At 39.8% G+C, this 16172-nt stretch overlaps 1 protein-coding gene across 3 annotated transcripts in view; it reads right to left on the reverse strand.

Moving 5' to 3' along the window:
* Positions 1–10163, reverse strand: part of STAC (SH3 and cysteine rich domain) — a 78321-nt gene extending 68158 nt beyond the window's left edge. For 2 of the 3 annotated variants that reach the window (XM_063304093.1, XM_063304092.1), the window contains exon 1: positions 9621–10163. In XM_063304093.1, the coding sequence (XP_063160163.1) occupies positions 9621–9725 (105 nt within the window). In that variant the 5' untranslated portion in view covers positions 9726–10163. Of the gene's footprint in view, positions 1–4360; positions 4418–9620 lie in introns of those variants that run through there. The other variant, XM_063304094.1, reaches the window with a different exon arrangement.
* Between the last annotated feature and the right edge of the window lie 6009 nt (positions 10164–16172).

Raw genomic sequence — 16172 nt, forward strand, 5'->3', positions numbered from 1 at the left:
CACAAGACAGCATGAAATCAACAGGCTTTAAAACATCTATGACTCACCTAAATAATTAATACCTAAATCATGAAAAGTAGTAAAAATATGCTGGAGATAAAAGTTTCTGAAAAACACTGGTGGGCTTTCATATCAAACATCAAGCAGCTCAAAGGGATGGGCCCATTTCTTTGGTCACTAAGTTCTCAAATCAATGATCCATTGCAAAGGGAGAAGCAAAGAACTACAATCTATTCCCCATTTTTGCTCTCCTGGAACTGCCTGCAACCAGCCCAATAAAACCTTTTGTTAATGCGACTGAACAGCAATGTTTAATGTTTGACACTCTGGCTGAAATGTTTCCAAATTAGAATTCACCGCTTAAAATTGTCAAGCTATATTTCCGCAACTGCTGCCTTTAAGCTCAAACAGGCAGGTAACTGCAATGCACTCCAACAAGTATCTTTTTATCATGAAAAGAATATCATTGTTTGAGGATTTTTTTTGAAAGAGCAGAAATAGTAATAAAAAAGCGGACTATCTATGTCTGTTTGTTGATGTTCACAAGTTGAAACCAATGGCAGTTAAAAGAAAGTAACTTTTGGTAAACTGAAAAGAAGGCAAGCATACAGTAATAGCATTGGAGCCACTATAATATTATGCAACAGCAGTCAACTGCAAGTTATTGACAGTCACTGCCAAAGTTGCACATCTGACAACGTGCCAAGTTTTAGAACTGCATGATGCACAGACGCTCTACTTGCCAATGAACAGTGCTGTAATTAATATAAAAATAATTAAACACCCAATTCTGTATCACCTTTTACTGTATGTAGTAGAATATGGAAATTCCCATTCGTGGAGATGTTAGAATTGCCTTGCTTTGTCATAAAAATGTGGAGATGCTCATTCAACTATTAGTAACTTCTGAAATCAAATGTATCTTATTCCAAGACCACACTGCAGCTGTGAGGGCGATTGGGCAAGCCTGGGGGAAGGAGCAGCGGCTTTAAGAAGTTGCCAATAGTTGTTACGTTAGTGCCCGTATGCTCCAAAGCAACTATTTGCTTTCAAATGCTAACTGCAGCACAGCTCTAGTGCCCATCCCTAGACAAGCAGCGGGTGTTTTATCCTATTCTGGACGGTGATTTTTATCAGAATAAGTTACTAAAAGTTACTATATACGGGGACAGAGGGAAAAGACAGACAGATGGAATGACTTTTCCAATACTACTTGAAACAAGTCTGAACGTTTAAAAGCAGGCTATTCACAAACATACAGCACCTTTTCCTTGATCCGTGAAGAGATGATATTTGAAACATTCACACCGTTTGTATAAGTCTTGCTAATTACTTTTCCCTTTTTTCAATATAACAAATCTAGTTTGTTCACAATACTCACCATTTTATGCTGAAATATGGGAACAGCTTTAGAACTGCAGATGAGTTTCAAATTCTCCCTGGGGATTTTAAAGAGTTGTTCTCATGTTCCCTTCCAACTGCACATTGTATGTTGTTGATTCAGCAGACTGAATAAACTGCCCATATACCATCTCTGCCTTTTAAAATATTCAGTAGTTGGTAACGTAACCTTCACTAATGGAGACTCAGAGTGTATTAATTCCACTAAGCAGGAAATATATTGGTGTGAATTTACCTAACAAACACACCATGACTTGAAAAGAATTAGCTTCAACAAGACTGCAAGTTGGATAATCTAGCTCAGAACCAGGCTTTTATATTAGGAAATTTAATTAGGATATATTTGCTGTCTATGAAATGGGGGCAGGATTGTTACATGGATGATGCTGGTTATTTTTGGAAATCCTTTGAAGTGAAAGCTAACAGTATGGTATAAATGACCTTTGAGCAAATTTCACTGGATGTCAGCTTAGCTGCTATGTTCTAGCTCTGTGTTTCTCAACCTTGGCAACTTGAAGATGTGTGGATTTCAACTCCCAGAATTCCCCAGCCAGCTATGCTTTTCATCTTCAAGCTGCCAAGGTTGAAAAACACTGTTCTAGCTGCTTTCTCATTAAGCCCCATGGTACCAAGGCTCATTGGGATACAAATCTGTTACACCAGGCATGCTTCCTATTTTTAAGGAAACTGTTCAGACAAGAATTGACAAAGAATTCATTTACAGAATTAAGAGCTATTCCTTTCTTAGCCATAGGCATCTGAATGTAATATGCTCAATGACCACAAAGTATTTTACAGACTCTGCTACCACTCTTCAGTCCCATTTCTCACTGTACATTCACCTTCATTCCATCAAGTAAATGCTCTTTACTAGGGACAGAAAATAAATTCCCAGTAAAAGATGGTCTACAGCGTTTTTCTTCATATAGATCTGTTGGATCACAATTCCAGATTTAGCCACAGTAGGTGGGAAATCTAGAGCCTCATACATCTGGGGAGCATCAATTTGGAGAAAAACTGCACACTGCAAATATAGAATAAACGGCTATCGCAAGGTTTTGAAAATTATTTAAGTGTTTAATCATTTGACTTCCCTCAGAAAGCTGATTTCAACCATCCTACATGGAATATCTGTCTGCTAAGTGATTTGTTATCAATTATGGGAGGCTGGGTGAAGTAGCACCAGTACAATTGGAAAAACAAAATCCAGGGAGGCACATTGTGGCACATACTTTTGATATATTCCATACTCCTTCAGTGCATGGATGTATGCCTATGGACTGCACAACTTTATACCAACTTTGGATCTGGTGTAAGGAATTTCTATCCTTAGTAACTTCAGTGAAAGAGGGAGTTTTTTTAAAAAAATTAGTCACTACAACAAAGAATTATGATCTGCAGTAACTTGACAGCCATTCACAGTACATCACCACCAGTCTATAAATCCAATAACTGCTCAAATGATAGGGAACCTAACATGGAATTAGAATTATAACTTCATGTTTAATCAACAATATCCAAGAGAAGAGAACTCTGTTGAGGGAGAAAGGATACACGTAGAGCATTTTATTTTATTTTATTTATTTTATTTTATTTAAAACATTTATATAGCTGCCCATCTTATACCAAACTCTGGGCAGCTATACTAAATGTATTAAATAAAATAAATGGACAGAACATCCTGACTTCCCAAACATGCTGAGAATTTTAATACTTTGCTAATACTTATGTATTTAGCAGTTGTCCTCAGAATTAATACCTAATCCCATTTGCCTAGTTAAATTAGAAAAAAAAGGCTAAGATGCTTTCAGACAAGGCTTTTATTATGAAGGTCCTTGCCTCAATCAGACAGCTTTCTGTTCATTGGCTTTTCCATTACTCCTTCTGACTATTTTCTTATCACAAAGTAACTTTTTTAAGGAAGGAAAGTTTGCACAATGGATTTTCATTGATAGGAGCTAACTGTCTGGAAGCACCTTAACAGTTAAAGGGGGAGTCAATTAAGCCTGTTATTTTCCCAAACTCCCTAACAATTAAAACACACTGTGCACAGACCAGATTAGGGACTTCCGTGGGTTGGATTAGGCCTGTGGATTGGAGACTTCCCACAGTAGGTGTAGGGCCTGAAAGTTGAGTTCTCAACTGTATTACTTTGCACAAAGGGATTAAAAGTGTCACATATATAAGACAGAGGTCTACTTGTATGGAATATTGGATGCACTGAAGAAGAAAAGAAAACTTAATTAAAATCTTTGTTCTACCAATACAGATAGAATTTTTCCAAAGATTTCTGGTAGGTTGCCACACATTAAAAAAACAAACCCTCAGTGAATAAAATTAGAATTAAATCAGGCAGCACTATCTAGTTTCCATCAAATTTAATAGGGAATTTAATGGAAACAACTCTAGAAATCCAGTACAATGTCCTGAAACAACAGATGGCTAATTTCATCCAAGTTATTATAAATAATAAACACTTTGGAGATGCTTTGAGATATAATTTTATATTAAAGTTGAAAGGCAGATGTCACAAAAAGAAAACAGAAAGAATGGAATTAGGTTTTACATACAAAAGCATTTGCTGCTCAGTTGCCACTGAGAGAAAGCAATAAAGTGTTCTTCCACAGTGTGGAACCCTTTTGAGTACAATTTTTATATCATAATATTGACAGTAGTAATTTCTCACCTATAGTAATACCAAGGAATAATCCAGGAACTCAGTAGTTATGTGGAATGAAATACTTATCTTTTAGGCTAAGGCTTAGTGTGTTTTCAGACAATAGGTTTTAGAGTCCCTCTGCAAGTGCTACAATAGATGTTTAATGCCTGCTAAATTCAGCTTTTCCTTAAGGTCTAAACTGTCTATGGCAAGCATATTACTAGCTTCTATACAGCACAGCTTTCTAGATTTTACAGTCTATAAAAGGGATTAGTATAAATGTGTACCAATCATATCTACTATAGTAAAGTAAGGCAAGGGAGGTTCTTAGAAAGAAGAATAGATCCAGCAGCCCAGCCACGCTCCTCACAGCTTGTTCCACTGAACTGTAAGATAGATCTCATATATCAAATTACGTTAGACTACTTGAGTGACCTATGGCAGAATTTTGTGGGAGTTGATATCAATAAACGTACTCAGGTTTTACACAGTATGAAGCACTGTTGAGACACCATGGCAATACTAGTAATGTGAGCAAAGATATTAAGTCCAAGATATGTTTCTTTTAAACAGCAGTCCATAACTGTTTTCAGGTAGATCTGAATTGCATATGAAAAACAATCTCAAAACAGTAGGAAGGAACAGGACAAAGAAGTGGATAGGGTTAGGCCAAATTTGGTTGCATCTTCTGGAAGAATTCTGGGGTCATACCAACATCTTTTGGGAGATTCATGCAACCCTGAGGCTTCACCTCTTGTACACTATACTACTTAGAAAAACAGAAAACTAATTGTCATCAAGTGCTTGTATTTAGGACTGTTTTCTTAAGATTTAAGCACATCAGGCTTGAACAGCTTTCCCCCACTTGATGCTCCCCGATATGTTAGGACTACAGTTCCCAGAAATCTCTGCCAGCACAGCACTGTAATCCATCACATCAGGTTGGGGAATGATGGACTTAAACACGGGCAATATTTTTTAGCCTATCTAGAGTGCATCATTTGTGTATGTGGGTGAGAAAGCATATATGAAGCCAAATATACAACCTAGTTTGTGTAGCCTTCTCTAATTTGCAGCTAATAAATCATGACATATAAAAATCAGCCACATTCGGTTTTGTAGCCTATTACATCATCTCAGCTTGTATGTACCAAAACTTTAGAGAGTGAGGTTAAAATATAATTGTACTTATAACTGCTGTGAAGAATATTGGAAGCCACTTCTTTGTATATTTTTTCTATCTTTTCTTTTTCTTTTCTTCTTTTCTTGCACTTCTAGCTTTCTCTTTGATTTCTTTTCTTTTCTTCCTTACTTTATATTAGTTTGTATTAGTTTTTATCTTCCTTTTCAAAAGCTTGAACAACAATTATAGAAAAAAGCTTGCATGTATGTATGTATATGCATGTATGTATGTATGTATATATATGAAAGCTTGTATGTATTAAGATCTTTTCCAGTAAGGAGGTGTGATATCCAGAATACTTTGAGTTTATGTTCAGTTGAGTGACAAATCCACTGATCAGTGCAAACTGCAAAAGGAAATCTTATCAGAATGCTGTAAAAAGTGTCACGTACGATAGTTGGATTCATCCAACTATCAGAACATGGTAAAACTTCTTTGTCCATACCAGTTCAGCCTAATTAATGACTGCATATCTAAATAAAATCAAGGGGTGGGGGTGGAAGAAACAAAATTATAAGGCCAAGGAGGGATAGATCAATCTAGGTTTCTCACTGACAGACTAGGTTTCATGATTAAACCATCCATCAAGAGCCAGAAGTGGTTTAATCATGAAAAGCTTTAGCACGTTAATGTCCCAACTAGCTCTCTAGTTAGGCGTGGTGGACATTTTCTGAACCAGGCTTTTTGGCCTCTTAAACAGACAACAACCAAAACAAGTAAAACAAGTGTTTGTTAAACTTAGTGAAGGCTTAATCCACTTATTTCAGTTGATTCCCAATGTAAATAAAAAAATAAAAAATCATCCAGCCATAGTTCATTGTTTTGCAACTGAATTTCAGCAGAGCAATCTGAGGAGACTCAGGGGCAGAAGCTACAAAATTTGTGCTGGAGGGACACATGTGGCACCTGAAAACCACCTATTGCCCCCATCTTGTACAGTGCATGGAGCTTTAGTTCAGGACCAGGAACATGTCCCTACTTGGTCATGAAGTCACTGAGCCATCATTCCCTTTCAGCCCAACACACCTCACAGAGTTGTAGTGAAGATAAAATGGAGACAGAAAGAACCTTTATGTCCTCTAGAGATACAACCGGATATAAAACTAAGCAATAGTTTAAAAGAATGATTATATGCTGGGAAAAATTATCTGCTGTAAATGATGGGCCAAATAAGTACTGAAATGTATATTTCAGTGGATCAGGTGATTCACTTTTTCTTGAGAAAGCAGAACACCCTCTAATAAAATGTAATATTTGAAAGAGCATTCCTTAGCTCCAATGAACTCCTTTTCAAATCAATGTTTAGGATTACAGCCTTTGCCAAAGGAGCTGTGTGATGGCTTGTCTAACTTAGTTCATAAACTTGTCAAACGTTCTGGCTTGAACTAGGGAATTTACATTTGTTCTGGTTTTCTTTTCTCCCCAACAGTAAATGTCTAGGGACATTGTGAAAGATTGGATCCAGCAACATATATTTGCCAAATTATGCAGAAGTACTGTAATGTGGCCTAAATGAGACAGAAGCACAATGAAAACATGTCCAACTGCAACTACCCATTAAACCATAATTTGAAAATTGCTTTAATACAGAGCCCAAATTTCTGCACTGTTATCTATCACTTCAAACCCTACTTAAATTGTGTTTAATTTGAAATAAACTGTACTGATTTCATGTTTTTGAAGAAGGCAAAATACCCAGTTTGTTTAGAAAACACCCTCAATGTTTTCTTCTTTTTTTAAAGGCCACAAGATAGGGAAAGAGTTATAAAAATAGCAGCTTTAGCATGCATCAGTAAAACAGTGCTTTGATGACTGCACATCTGGCCTGGTTGAAGGCAAGAGGGATGGAAAAGGAGCTACGGAAGCAGTACTGAGGTCTTAGAGTAAACTGCAGAAATAGGCAGCCTTGAGCTGTGTTTACAAAGTAGAGCACTGGGAAAATTGCCTACCTTGCTTTCTGAGTTTAAGACAGTCCCCAAGAAGTCAAGAGGTTTAGAGCTGCCCCCATGGAAATGCAACACTTTAGCTATGGCACCTGTTGTGCTGGTGGGTAATGAGAAAAGAAGAAAGCAGTAACTAGATAAAAGGCCTGCCTCGTCCTCTGATCATGTGTCCACAAAGCAAGATGGTAAGAAGCATCTTACAAGGTTTTTTGGCCATCTTTTAATAGGAGTACTGCAGTCTTATAGCATGGTTTGGCACTCACAGAAGTTAAATTTCAGGATAGAAAAGGGATACTTCACCCATTCCCTTTTCTAATCCTTTTAATCTTCCTTGTCTTACAGGGCCCTAAAAGCTTCAAATTTGGAGATAACCATTATTTTTATTTTTTTAGAAAATAAACTTTGCTAACAGATGTGTACTAAGTTCTGACCTTGCAATTTGTTTCTGAAAAAAGAAGAAAAACCAATAAATAAAGTTGAGCTATCAAACTTTAAGAATTATGGCTTCCCACTCAATCAATCATGTAGGATATAATGGGTAGGGGCAGAGAGAAAGCTGTAGTCTATCTTCCTCATTAGAAAAATATACCAAAAGTTCTGTATTGTTTTTAAGCAAGCATAATTCACCTTTATACTAACATTTGAGTTTAGTTAACTGAATATAAAGACCAACAGAAAATTGCCAACACTGAAAATTGCTCCAAAACTTGAAGGCCACCCCATTAAATTAAATTCAAGCAGAAGTTAGATTTTAAATGTTATCATTTTATACTTTGTAATTTGAGAAGCGGATTCCCCATTTTTACACAGGAAAATTTAACTGAGAATATTTTCAAAATATCAAAAGTGTTTTCACACCAAGTATTTATGTCCATCCTCATCAAAAAGGTCTAGTTCAAATAGCATCAAACTCAGAGAACTTTTAAAACAATTTATATTTCTTGAGATTAGGCTGCAACCCTGTTATAAATTCAAGATGCCCCAATTACCTCTCCCATAGGCCAAAATAATATATGTATCAATAACTGCAGTCTTCCTTATATCCCCCAACACAGACACAAGGCCACACAGTTGCTCTTCCATATAACTTCCCAATACAGCATGGAGTAGTTCCATTGATTATATGATACGATTCAGAGTACCATCTCCCACCATGTTAGCTTCCATCTTTGACATGCTTGCTGGAATCATATTGACCAAATGAGAAAGGAAATCACAGCAGTGTCTGTTCCTCCTCCCTCACCAATAGTAATGGTATTTTATAGCAGCCTCAGTGCCTCTTCAGATAAGTTGAATTCCTGGGAGCTATGGGAGTCGGAGTCCTGTTGCCACTCAACTGCTGCAAATCACTTGGAAAAGGCTTTGGAGGAAGAACATCCCAGCTTTCTTCTCTGTTGCTGTTTCTGCCCTCAGGGTTCCCCCTCCTACTCTAATATCTCTTTGGTCCTGACCTTTCTTAGAAGGCCTTTAATTCTGTACAACACCTTGACTCTTTTGATTTGGCAACCTTATAAAGCTAATGTAGTATTATTCTCTGGGATCACCAACAATTGTGCCAACACAATTTATATCACAGCCTCACATATCTGAAGTCCTTTATTGCAACACTGAGTGTCAGGTCCCCGAAAGAGTTCTCTCTTTAGGTGATGTATCCAGTGAACAAGTTGCTGAGGCTTCCAGGTACTTCCTGGCCTTTCATAACATGCCCTGATTGAGCAGAAATACCTCAGCTTTGTTAATCTGCTTTATTCCCTTTACAGAACTCTGCTCCTGATTTACTCTAATCCAAAGAAACTTTTTGTCTGCTAAACCACTTAGTTTTGAAATGCTGAAAACAGAAAGAACCTTGATGGGCATCATACAGGTGTGGCTAACCAGGCCAATAACAATCGTTTTAGAAAAGGGTGGGGAGGTGGAAGGGAATCCTGTTTGTTAAAGGATGGCTGCCCACCAAACTATCTATAGCTAGCCTTTAGCTACTGACCTGCTTATCCATTAAATAACGAAACTCCTGGAAAGCATTTAAAACAGCAACAAACTTTCCAATAATAAATAAATAGCAGTTTATTCAATACAGTAGTGAGCAATTTGTGATCCTCGAGTTACCGAAGCCCCAAATATAGTAATGGTTTTAAAAATCAATCAAACGCCTCCCATTCCTCCAGGAATAAATACCTGAAAACTTTGCCGCTAAAGAATCCTTTTAAACACATCCACCCTTTGTAACAACCCCAAACCCATCACGCCGCCCCTCCAGAGCCATCTCGGAGAACGGTGACACTCTACCTTGTCAGCGTTTACGAGGTAAGCTTTGGCCACAAAAAGATGAAGAATTGTGTGCCGCGCTGGAAATACACATACACGCAAACACACACATAAAGATGTATAAACATCTGTAGGGATATACGATGCACACCCCCGACGCTCGAGATACCTTTGATTCCTGGCTGGTGGTGGAGGCAGGAGAGGGGGGCTGACCGTCGTTCTCCTTCTCCACCCTCTCAAGGGTGACTTCAGTCGCGTTGCCCGGAGGAATCATCTCGCCTCTGACAGGAAAGACCGCCGCCGTGACTGGATGTCAAGAAGAGCTCTCCGTTTAGTTCACGTGTTCTCGCTTCGCCATTCCTCCGGAGCCAGCGGATTTCCTCGGGCTCCGCCGGACTCCAAGATGCAAGCGTGGATTTTCTACTCAACAAAATAAACCCTACAGCCTTCCTCCGCCGCCTTCGCGTTTTATGCCTCCTCCCCGCCCCCAACTGCTCCTGCTTGCAAGTTATGGATTGTTCACCGGTACCAAATTAATCAGGGGCGGTCGACGCGCCCACTGCTGCTTCTCGGCTCCTGACGTACCTCCCTTTTTTCCTCCCCAGCCGGTAGGTGTAACATGAAGAAGCCAACACGCCGGCCCCCCAGCCCCAAGGGAGTGAGCTGAGCAGAAAGCGTGAGCATAACACATGGAGCGGCGGAGGGCGGGAGGCAGCGGAGCCGCTCTGCGACGCGTTGTAGCCGAACACGTGCTTCTAGTAGTGGCGAGGAGCGACGTCCACGAGGACTGTCGTGGAGCTGTTGTAAAGCCCCCAAAACCTCGTCCCAAATCCAGATCTTTCTGTTTCTGGATCATGCTTTCCATAAAGTGGTGGCCAGCTGTCTTTCCTCTCATTTTTCCAGGTAGAATAAGATGTAACTGCTGCAGTGGTTAGCCCTGGGCTACAACCGAGGACACCTGATTTCAGATCCTGGAGAGTAATCGAGAATTTTTGCGTTAGCCATTTATAGCGTCATCTGGCCCTAGCTGTGGCAGTGTAGCAGCGAGGGCACAGGCATTTTATTGCCACGGTGGCAGTGATGCAATAAATCGTGTAATGTCTCTTCCCCAGCTTGTTGTATTAGTAAAAATGAGATCACTGCTATGGCTGTGTTTGTGTGATAGCCTGAGCCATATTTAAAGCTTTTATCTTGGGTGAATCCAATTCTATGGTTTATTGTGTCGTGTGAACTCAGGTAATTGGATGGTTGAATTAGTGGCTCAGTCATGGAAAGGATTTACTGTGTGAGGCTTCCCTTGGGATTTAATTAAATGATGGGAAGCCTTGACATCTGCAAATGCTAGAGGAGTGATTGTACAGATTTGCACCTTGGCTATCACATAACTACGGAAGTGCAAGTGCAGCACACTCCACTTATGAGAATTTCACTGAAATGCTCTTCTCCCTTGAAATAAATTTAAAATATTTAATACATATTTTCTTCCATACAATTGAATGATAACTTGTAGGGGAAAAATACGGGAGAATTTTTCTGTGCAGAGCTATTTTCTATTGTTATTTCTGTTTATGGGACATGACTCAATGGTTAAATCCTTGCTTTTTATGCAAAAGGATCCAGGTTGAATTTTTGTCTCCAAGTTGACCTGGAAAAACTTAACTGAAAATAGGAGAACTACTGCCAGTCTATCTGGTAGAAGATACTGGTTGAAATGGACCAATGGTCTGAGTCAGATTAAGACAGCTTCTTTAATCCATGCAGGGCAGCATTCATCTTGATATACTGTAGTTCTTGATTGTAAATGAGTAATAAGCGTCAGGCAGTCCCTACTTAACTTCTTTGATCAGCAGGCCTTAGGCCAGTCCCTTACAGCCTTGGCAGTACTGTTAAAAGATGTCCTGAAGTAATGTACCCTGAGCATTTTGAACTTCAAGAACAGTCACAAATACCAAGGTACCTGGCCTTCCTTTTCTTCATTGGCTTGGCTCACACAATATACAAACCCATGGTGGTGCTTAGTTTTAGCTCAGCATGTGAATCCAGCTATTCAACGTTGCCTGAGAGGGACTTTTCCTAAGACAAAGGGCACTGATGCCCTAGCAACCTAGAACAAGAAGCAATACAGAACTCAGAGGTATTTACTAGGGTGCATATCCTTTTTCTTAGGGTCAAGAAGGCAGATTCCTTGTGTTTGCATGTACCCTTGATTTATTACTCTAGACTGGTGCAAGATTCCCAAACTGGGCACCCTCCTGCTGTGTGCATTTCAAATCCCAGAATTCCCTACCTATCATGACATTGCTGAGAATTCTTGGAGCTGACAGCAGGAAGTTGCTTGGGTGGGAACTGCTCTCTTGGAGTGTTCCTTTTAATGAATTCCCTACTGAACCTCAAACAGCTTGTGGAACGTGAAATTGGACTAAGAAACAATGGAAAGGAATTGGAAGCCAAACTAACGGACGCAAGGGATCTGGCTCATCTATGCACTGGCCAGGAGGTTGGAGAAGAAGGGCTGAGGGCTCTGCTGTCTGTTCCCAGGTGTGCCTGTGATCAGGGCCTGATTCTGAGGTGGGGAAGGCTACGTGACTAACCAAGCTTCCCTAACCACAAGGCACTGACCCCTAGCTAATTACCATTCCAAAGTCTCCACCCCAGGATGGGAATTTAGGGGAAAACAAAACATGCTAAGAACTATTATGGGATACCATGTGGGATATATGTTGTATGTCAAGAAACTGCGCAAGTGCTGAAATAGTTAACCAATAAGAAGCTTTGATCTGCTGATGAACTGTTTTGATAACTGCTATCAAACTGTATAAAATTGCCCCTTGCGATGTGCTTGGGGTCGTTCCCTCTTAATGGGGAGACCCTATTTCTTCTAGACGTCTTGAATAAATAGCTGCTTGATTCCCCTGCTCTGCGTGATCAATTGACTGTTAAATTGCGCCGGGTGAAGAACCAAGAAGCCCTCATTTTGCGTGCAACAAGCTCTTTATAATTTCCCAAAATAAAACAAAAAACATACGGAGATGAGCAAAGGGGAAAAAGGAAGGATTATAATTACATGCCTACTTGTAGGATTAGGACTACATGTCTATTATGTTAATTCAAATTGAGGAAATCCATTTCTTTCCTAGTGACTCCATAATTTTTCTGTGTTTCATTGAAACAATTTATATGAGGTTATTTACTAGAGAAAAATGTTAGGTTGTCCAATTATCCAGATTTAGTGACATGCATGGTATAGTAATTGGGTTTGTATATCACACCAAGCCATAGTTAGCATAACTGTGGTTTGTTGAATGGAAATATTCCCACATCTGCACAAAATAGGAGCATGTAAATACTGGTAAGCCAAAGTGTACCCAAGAAGATGATGTTCATTTCTTCACATGTCATGGGGCTTAAATACCCAGGAACCTTTTTGCATGCATCAGGTTACATAAATTGCATATTAAATCGTGTCTCCAGTTACTGCCTGGAGTTGAAACCTGCATGAGAGGCACAGAAGAGCAGTTAGGCCCAAAGAAAAACAACCTTCCAGTAACATATACAGAGCACTTTGTGTGCATATGAAGCATGCAGATGGCAAACTGTACAGGTGCTATTCAAAGGTCAAAGACTCTGTTCCAGATCTCCATCAAGCAGTATCCACAGGTTGCCATGGTGATAGTGCTGGCAGCAAAGTGATTTACTAATTTCACTTTCCTCTGTAAATGAGGGCATTTGGACTGACACATTTGTCTTCTTTTTCCTTCCCAGTGGTTCAACTCTGAGGATCAGTTAACTTGTTTGGCTCATTGGGAATACGTACACCTGCCTTCTCCCTCCCTTGTTCCTCCATGTATAGCAGATAACATAAGCCAGGTTGTCCAGGAAATGATCACTTTTCCATAAGTCCCATTCGTATGCATTCCTCCTCATAGTCCAAATCCATCATCTGCTTCAATTTTGTTGTAAACACAGGCTGTGTTCCCAGATGGCTCAAAGCCCTAATATGCCTCATTTGTAGTTTTGGCATACTGCTCAAACCTTGGCTTGTAAAAAGTTGCCTACCTTTGTTTTATCCAATGCTAGAGCAAATTCACCAACATTTATGTGGAAGAGGTATACTTCTACACTTTTCAGCAGATGAAAATAGCTAAGTTTGGTTTTTCCAGGTACTGCTCTGCTATTCTGGATGTAATTGCATAGTTGAAAGTTTTCCCTGATACAACAGGAAGCAAGCAGAGCATATCCCCTGAACCCAGGATTTTTCTGCTTCGTACAATAATTCCATCTGTGTTTGAGAATACATCTAACTGTTTCAGTCTGTTGCATCCATTCTTTTCTGAAGAAAATTAACACAATGATTTTTTTTGGACATACTAGGTCGGATACTGTATAATTGGAAGGGGACATATGGGCCATACCTAAATAACAGGAATTAGCAATCTCTATTCTATGAGCTGTTTTTGGCCCACAGCAATTTTGGATTTGATTTGCCCCCATTTCTACCCTCCCCATCTTGAACAAATGGCCTTATGGATTAAAAAAAAAAGATTCAGTTCAAATAAAGAGAACCTTTTCTTTTCAAAATCTAATTATAGCATGGGGATACTCATTTCTGTGGGAAGAATTAAGTGAGAATTTTGTGAGAAGGAATTCCTGTGGGTCCCCCTGCCCCAATTTGCCCCTGTGTAGCAATTAGATTTATGCGGCAGGAGTAGATGGACTTGAATTATTGCTAATGGGCACTTTTTTCAAGTTGCAGTTGTCACTGGGAATGCAGTGAAGAGGAAATGGCAGCAGAAGGTAAAGAGAGAAGAGAAAAAGAAAGGAAAAAGAAAAGGAAAGGAAAAAGAAAAGGAATAAAGAGAAAATAGGGAAAAAATGATTAAAGTGTGATTATGCTTCACGGTCCCTCCCTCCCTCCCTCCCTCCATCTTTGTGTCAACTAGGGAGGGGCTTGTCTGAGCCACTTTCTCAAGTTTTTCTTGGTCATGGCTCAAGTCCCTCTTATCTAACATTACCTTGGTAACAGCCCCTCCTCCTGTCCTTCAAGGCTATTCCCTATGCCTTCCACATAATGAGTGAGAATGGATGAGTAGTGTCTGTGGCAAATCCACACAGCCTCCTTGGCCTCACATGAGGACAGCCCACTGTTTTTGACCACATGAATGTGTGCCTTCCTCTGTATATCCTCAGGAAGGCTTAAGATCCTACCCTCTGGAAATGGTGTTTTTCCTAATGTCTTGCCCTAGAATACTGTGTGTGGGCAAGATAGGGTGAGTTGATGTGTTTTGGTGAGACAGGCTTAATGACAGGTACTGGACCAGCAGCAAACCTGTGGCTCCAATTGGTTCTGCTGATTTCCTTTGGGACACTGCTTTCAGTCTGGACCTTGACCTCTCTGCCCATCCTCAGTCTTCTTTTGGTTTCAAGCAAGACCAAAACTCCAGCTTCTGTAGTCCTCCCTCTTTGGATTGGTCACTGGTTGACAGATGCACTGAGAGAGTGTAAAGCCTTGAAATTGGCCAGCCTGTGCCTGGTTTAATGCATTTAATTGAAAGTGTAATTGAAAGAAGAACCTGGCTCTTGTTTTTCTGTAGTCTGTCTATCTTAGTCCCTTCTCTGCTTTTCCAAGGGAAGGCCTGACTCCATGCTTCCTCTCCTCACATTAGGGTAGTTTGCAGCTCATATACTGATTCTCACAGCTAAGCTCCTTTCTCAAACTCCAGTTCTTCAGCGCCACTTGTCCACCAGCTGTATCTTGTGGCTGCACTTATCCAGATGATCACTAGATGACAGCCAAGAGATATTAAAAAAGACAAGACTGCTCCCCCTAGTTGTTGATAGGTTGCCAGTTGACCCATAGTTTCAAGGTATGATAAAAGTTCAATTGGTCGAGGATGCAACATGAAAGAATGAACAAACAACAACAACAAAAATGCAGTGCATGAAATAACCAGAGCATTGTGGATGTCAGTTGGAGGAAGCTTTTCATGATGTTGGGTAGGGCTGAAGTTCAGCTAAAAGAACCACCCATCATGTTGCCAGGTTTGAGCCTGTGCTGCTCTGAGGCATCAAGATATTGTGTATTAAAACTACAGTATATAGACAGCAGCAGAGCCTAGACCCATTCCTGATGCACGATAAGGGTGTGCTTTGGAGTAGCAAGGGGGGGATTTTAATATCCAGCTCCACTTTTTCCAGCTCTTAGAAACTATTCCATATTTGATCAACAGTTTTGAAAGTACACTTTTTTTTTATACAGTTTGCATTTATAATCTGAACAAAGACTGTAAAAGAGTGATTTGTCCTGTCACTAGAAGCAATGACTTTACATTGAGGTCAGACCTTTCTATGTATGGAAGAAAGAATGAATTACATTTTATTCTAAACCTTGTCACGTTTTCTGGCCATAGCTCGACTGTAGCTTAGTTTAGAGCAAGTTCATTGCTCCTGGGATTTGTTTAGCAATGTCACTTTTTTTAAAAAACAAGAAACTATACTGCTGAATAGTACTTTTTTTAAAAAAAACTGTTCAGTCATGTCCTATTCTTGGAGACTGCCTGAATAAGTCCCTGCAGTTTTCTTGGTAAGGTTTTTCAGAAGTGGTTTGGCATTGCCTCCTTCCTAGGGCTGAGAGAGAGTGACTGGCCCAAAGTCATCCAGTCAGCTTTGTGTCTAAGGCAGGACTAGAACTCACAGTCTCCAGTTTCTAGCCTGATGCCTTAAC

Source organism: Candoia aspera, chromosome 4 (assembly GCF_035149785.1).
Source record: "Candoia aspera isolate rCanAsp1 chromosome 4, rCanAsp1.hap2, whole genome shotgun sequence".
NCBI lineage: Eukaryota > Metazoa > Chordata > Lepidosauria > Squamata > Boidae > Candoia > Candoia aspera.